The sequence below is a fragment of the Mus pahari genome, chromosome 2 (genome assembly GCF_900095145.1).
Source record: "Mus pahari chromosome 2, PAHARI_EIJ_v1.1, whole genome shotgun sequence".
NCBI lineage: Eukaryota > Metazoa > Chordata > Mammalia > Rodentia > Muridae > Mus > Mus pahari.
The window spans coordinates 61327526-61333292 of record NC_034591.1 but is presented as its reverse complement, the minus strand read 5'-3'; the positions used below and the strand labels follow the sequence as shown (position 1 = coordinate 61333292).

At 35.7% G+C, this 5767-nt stretch overlaps 1 protein-coding gene across 1 annotated transcript; it reads right to left on the bottom strand.

Annotated features, from left to right (window-relative positions):
- Positions 1-589: 589 nt before the first annotated feature.
- Positions 590-5534, bottom strand: LOC110317352 (prolactin-inducible protein homolog). The gene is made up of 4 exons (XM_021191783.1): positions 5418-5534; positions 3840-3942; positions 1158-1269; positions 590-865 (listed from the first exon to the last, which is right to left on the bottom strand). Exons 1-4 carry the CDS (start codon positions 5510-5512, stop codon positions 720-722), a joined length of 456 nt encoding a protein of 151 aa, XP_021047442.1. The 5' UTR covers positions 5513-5534; the 3' UTR covers positions 590-719.
- Between the last annotated feature and the right edge of the window lie 233 nt (positions 5535-5767).

Genomic DNA, 5767 nt, shown 5'->3' with positions numbered 1-5767 from the left:
AACACCCTCATGGAAGAAGGGAGAAGAGGAATGGGATAGTGGGTTTCCAGGATGGTGGGACACTGGGAAAGGAGAAAAGTAAATAAAGAAAATAGCCAATAAAACTATTTTAAACAATAAACAATAAATTCCACAGGTAGTACATCACGTTTCCAGGATCCCTTTTTTTAAACTTATACTTGGCATCATTCTAGATGAAAATTAAAGTCACAATATGTAAAATAAGTGGGCATTCAAATGCACCATAAGCTCTGAATCTTTTTCTGAACAGTAGTTGAAAAGATAGTTATGGATCAGATAATTGAGCAGCACAGATGGATGTAGTGAATTGTAATGGTAAAAGAACTTGAAATCTTTTACAGTTCTACTTTGAATTTTTAGTGTTACTCTCAAAACTGTTGCTTATCCTGACTTGGGTATTTTTTTCTTTTATGCTAAGTGTCAAGAACCAGTTCTGACCTCATTCATTAGAATTTAAACACTTATTACATAACTGTCATAATTGTGTCCTGCAAAAAACAGTGTTAATTAAACCTTTGGCCATAAGGCAAATAGGGTAGTAATCCGTGGGGAAAAGATGCAAATAGTTCACTTTGAAGATGTAGAAGTTTATTTATCTCACTGATATTTTTCAGAGGTAATTTTACAGCAACATATTTTTACTACAGAAATTGATAGAAAAGATTATGTATTCCCTCCGGTGGTTTGGTATCATGGATCTATGGGGGACAACTAGTTTGTGGTGTTACAAGGATTTCACCTGTAACCTTCTCAATATAAGAAGTTACTGGAAATAAGTTTTCACCATCAGGACATATTTCCTTAGCTGGAACAACTTCTGCTTTGCCTTGTAAAACGGTGTTTGCTACAGGAAAGAAAGTATAAGTATTAAATCATGAACTCCACATGGCTTCATCCAAACCCACTTCTGGATTTAGTGTACTCTAATTCTTATCCCTATATGCAAAGTATGCTTGCTGTTTGAACTCCATTCCCTTAACTTCAATATCATTTGTCCCTCATTTTCTTTCAGTTTGGCTTTGTGTCAGTATAAAGTCATTTCCTTCCTTTCTTCCTGCTACAACATGCTTTCTTTTATTTTCTTCCTGCTCTGACTCATCCTCACATTCACTCTTATAGGAAATATTACCACTTACCAAAGACTTGAATATCCCAGAAGTAGTTGTTTACAGTACAAATGCAAGCAGTGTAAGTTGCTTTAGCAGAAAGGTATTTGATATTTGGATTATCCTCAATACTGATTTTCACCTAAGTAAATGAAGTGAGGAAGAGTTAAATGGTGTCAATATAGAAAAGGCAGTCTGGTATTGACCATTATGGAAAGTAAGCAATTCACAGAGCATTATAGGAATGGAGGAGTATTTCGTCTTAGCTGTCAGGACATACTGGATTCTTAGCATGTTTTTTGTGACATATGGGTCAAATTCAAATTTAGCCCCATTTAGTGTAAGAAGGAAAACCACTGATTCATGTTGTTGTTGTTTCTGCTGCTGTTATAATGAGTGACTGAAATTCAAAAGGTTTTCTTAGAACTATAAGATATTTCATGTTTCCATCTAATGGAGTGAAGCTGCATGCATGTCTATTTGTTTTCTATTTTGAGGGTGGGGCAGCTGGTCATGTTTACCTCCAGTGGCAGCCCTAATTATGGACATCTTCTTGGCCTTTGTTGATAACTCAGACAATAGACACTTGTACAGACCACAGGTGCAGCAGAACCACGGACTTGGACATGGCTCTTAACAGCACCAGGGCCAGGAACTCACCATGGCCTCCTCATATGTGCCTGCTCCTTACCACACTGAGTTTCCAGTTTGTGGGGTAGATTATTAAGTGCTTTATTTCTGTAATTTAAGGACCAAAGAATATTGTTGTTGCATTATATTTAGGACAGTAGTAGTTTTTCATCTAGTCTGAGGATGAAGATTTCCAAATCAGAGTCAAAAGGGAGTGAACCAACCTTTCAAGAACCTAGAATGTTTTTTTTTTATTTGTAAAAGTTTTATTTACTTATTTTATGTATGTGAGTACACTGTTGCTTTCTACAGACACATCAGAAAAGGGTACTGGATCCATTACAGATGGTTGTGAGCCACCATGTGGTTTTAAGGGAAGAGACAAAATATTCCTACTCTGCTATGGTGAAATGAGTATGAAAAAGGCTAATAAGCAGACCATAGTTTATAATTCAATTCTGACTTTAGTTATATAGCTTTAAGATATAGTACATGTTACACTGATATTTTCCCTGTAATTATGTGATGAAAATATTGGTACCTGTATCCTTTCATGAGTTTCTCAGTCTTTGTGCTTTCTGAGTCAAAGGTATTATTTTAGACTTTAAACACCATGTTTATTGTACAAATAAAAACAACTCCTGCTTGAAAATTACTGAATGCTTAGTATTTAGACATTGTTTTTCATCAGTCCAAGGATATAAATCTTTTAGTCAATGGTCAGATGTAAGAAGTTACTTTTAAAATGGGTTAATAAATCTGTGTTTAAAAAACTGAAAACAGAGAACTTTATGGTATCTGACAACACAGGAGCCAAAAGTATTTCTAACATCATTTTGTTTGAGTATCAGGGACAGCTTGCTGTTATAGCTTTGGTATAACAAAAAATTTCTCTTCTTTTTTTGTAATAATTCTTTAGTTAAACTTTGAAAAGGATTTGTTTGAGGGAGTATGTGAATTTGATGTTCACAAAGACCAGGAGACCTTGTCAGGTACCTGGATTCAAAAGTGAAGAGTAGGTGCTGTTCCTTCCGAGTACCCCAGGTGATTCACAGTCTTACTTGAGTCCAGTTCCAACTTAGTTTCTTTGAAACTTCAGCAACTGCTCTTAGCCCATGAACCATATATCCAACCCTTAAAACAACCCTCAAAAGTACTTCTTTTCTAATAAACAAAAGATACGTTTGAAGAATTGTTAAAGAAATTGAGCAGGAGATGAAGAGGTGGAAACAATTGAAGAAGTAGACCTAGGACCATGGGCTCTTAGCCCATGAACCATATATCCAACCCTTAAAACAACCCTCAAAAGTACTTCTTTTCTAATAAACAAAAGATACGTTTGAAGAATTGTTAAAGAAATTGAGCAGGAGATGAAGAGGTGGAAACAATTGAAGAAGTAGACCTAGGACCATGGGCTCTTAGCCCATGAACCATATATCCAACCCTTAAAACAACCCTCAAAAGTACTTCTTTTCTAATAAACAAAAGATACGTTTGAAGAATTGTTAAAGAAATTGAGCAGGAGATGAAGAGGTGGAAACAATTGAAGAAGTAGACCTAGGAATAAAGGTGGAGACAATGTGTATCTCTACTTATTAAGGACAAAGTAAGCCCTCACATTGAGGGACAGTGCACAGTCCCCCCACTTCTATATTTCTTGTACCTGCCAAAGCATGTTGATATGTATCTTCTTGAATCTCCATCACTAATTCATGGTGTAGAGTCAAAAGGTGAGTAGAGGTAAGGCTTAGTGTTTCCTTCTCACTGATACTCAGTCATATTTATCTTTGATTCATTGGCATCTTTCTTGATTTTTCACTTACCCCATAATTTTCTTACTCTAAAATTTTATCTTGGTTCTTTGTGAAGTTGCTTGTCACTGTCTCACGAATATCCTTCACAACCTTCACTTTACTTTTAGAATAAAATTTGTAACACATACATTTACAACACAGTTTCACTTAGTTTAAAATCTATGGACACAGAATACATAAAAGGGCAACATTTAGCATAATATCAAATCACTGAAATGTCTTTACTATAATACTTCACTTTCATGTTAGCTCTCAATTATTCACTTACCACCATGCATTTATCCACGTTATTTGTAACTGTGAGTGTTATTGCAAATTCATTTGCCTTGTTCATTGAAGAAACTTTCAAATTTAGTGAAAGCAGATTGTTCCTGTACCAGTAGAAAAACAGAAACATAAAATCAAAACAGAAAGTCAAACTCGGGTGTTCTCGTATGAACAGACAGATAAGAGTTCCAAAGGCCAAGTATCAGGGAGATGCCTGTGAAGTTCAACACTTTCCTCTGGAAGGACTCTTTGCATGTGAGTTCTCCCAAAGTATTCCATGTTTGTAGCCAACACACACATCCAACGTGATTAAGCAAATGAAGACCAGGGTAGAAGGTTGCAGTCCTAGTCACTATGTGTGGGAAGCTGGGCTGGCAAAGATGCATTCTCTTTTCTGTCACCATTCATCATTCCAGGTTAGAGACTTAAGACTTTACAGTTTACCTTCGTGCACTCACCTTTTTGTTTTGCTTCTACACTTATCTAAAAATTCTCCAAAGTTCTCTTCCTTTTAAAAGAAGAACTTGAAGAAGAATAGTATATGCCCAGAGTCTGCTAAATCAAACACATGGATGAACATGTCTTTACAGTAACAATTGGTCCACTTCAATATTTTCTATTCAGTTCACTGTTCTGTTAGGCCTTAGGGGACATCAAGAACTCTAATCTAAGCAAAAGTTAGATTCTCAAATCAAATGATCTTTATATCATTGCTCTTGTTTCTCAGTCTTCTTCTCTTCAGAAATTATTTTCCATAGCAGGTAAAATTTCCCCAACCAAACTTCTATGGATTCTTTATCATTTGATAGCTTCTCCTTCCCCACATGATCCTGTGTACTGCTAGTGGACTCTGGTTTCTCCCTGTAAATCAGTGTTTTCCTATTTTCAAAAGTCAAAAAACCAAATAAATACCATTTTCCTCTTATATGAATTGGAATCTGATATTTCTTTCCCATTTTGTTATACACTTAGGCAATAGATTTATCACATAAGAAATCTCACACGAAGAAATGGGTCTAAAAAGAGCAGGATACACCATAACGTTTCTGTATTTCTTTCTTTTGTTAAAAAAAAAAATCTACCCCCCAGGTATGGTTAATAGTGTCCAGCATACTGGAGTTGATGAAGACATAGCATTCATTGAACAATTTAGATAACTTTTCTTTAGAGAATTTATTAGTGTTTTTGTTGTTGCTGTTGTTGTTGTTTCAGACAAGATATTACACTCAATCAACTAGGAGTCTTGAATACTCAGTACTTAGCTTTCACAATTTTATAATTAGAGTTGAATTATATCTTGTCCATAATTTATCCCAAAAATATGAGATGAGCTTACCTCTCATATTGTCATGTTGATGAAAGTGATGATGGTATAATCCACATAAACACCCCACTTTGAACAAAGCCTTTTAATTATCACCCAGCCATTAGTATCAGGACGTAGGCTTGAGAAGCTATGTATTGTCTCAGAGTTTAGAAAACTAATAGCAGAACTACAAATTGCAAGAATACAATATGTTCCCCCCTTAAAGTAGGAACATATTTCTCTGAAGGTAGTGAAAAAAAATTAGTACCTTACCTATTATCCTGACCAGAGGCAATCTCCAGAATTAAACACAGAATCAGGAAGCGTGTAACAGCTTGGGGCTGGTAAAGAATTTGAAGAGAAGCCATGCTGTAAGAGTTGACACTTGTGAGCCCTGGCCATCTGAAACCCAGATGTCTCATTTTATTTGCAGCAGGAAGACAGTGAAACAGATGGGCAGGTCTACTCAGCTCATGGCATAAGAAGTTATGATCCCTCCCACTAGCATCCTGTTTGTTCTTCTGTAACAAGGGTGAGTATCTAGTCGGAACCTCAAAATGGATTATATTTAATAAGAAATGGGATTTTCTCCCTTTTCAGTATGAGATTAGAATATTTTTGGA

Excerpts from the sequence above, each read along its gene's own strand:
- LOC110317352 (XM_021191783.1), bottom strand. The coding sequence starts at position 5,512 with ATGGCTTCTCTTCAAATTCTTTACCAGCCCCAAGCTGTTACACGCTTC. Across the intron at positions 3,943-5,417 it reads GCCTCTGGTCAGGATAATAG|GAACAATCTGCTTTCACTAA; the intron begins GTAAGGTACTAA and ends CTACTGGTACAG. Across the intron at positions 1,270-3,839 it reads ACGTGGATAAATGCATGGTG|GTGAAAATCAGTATTGAGGA; the intron begins GTAAGTGAATAA and ends TCATTTACTTAG.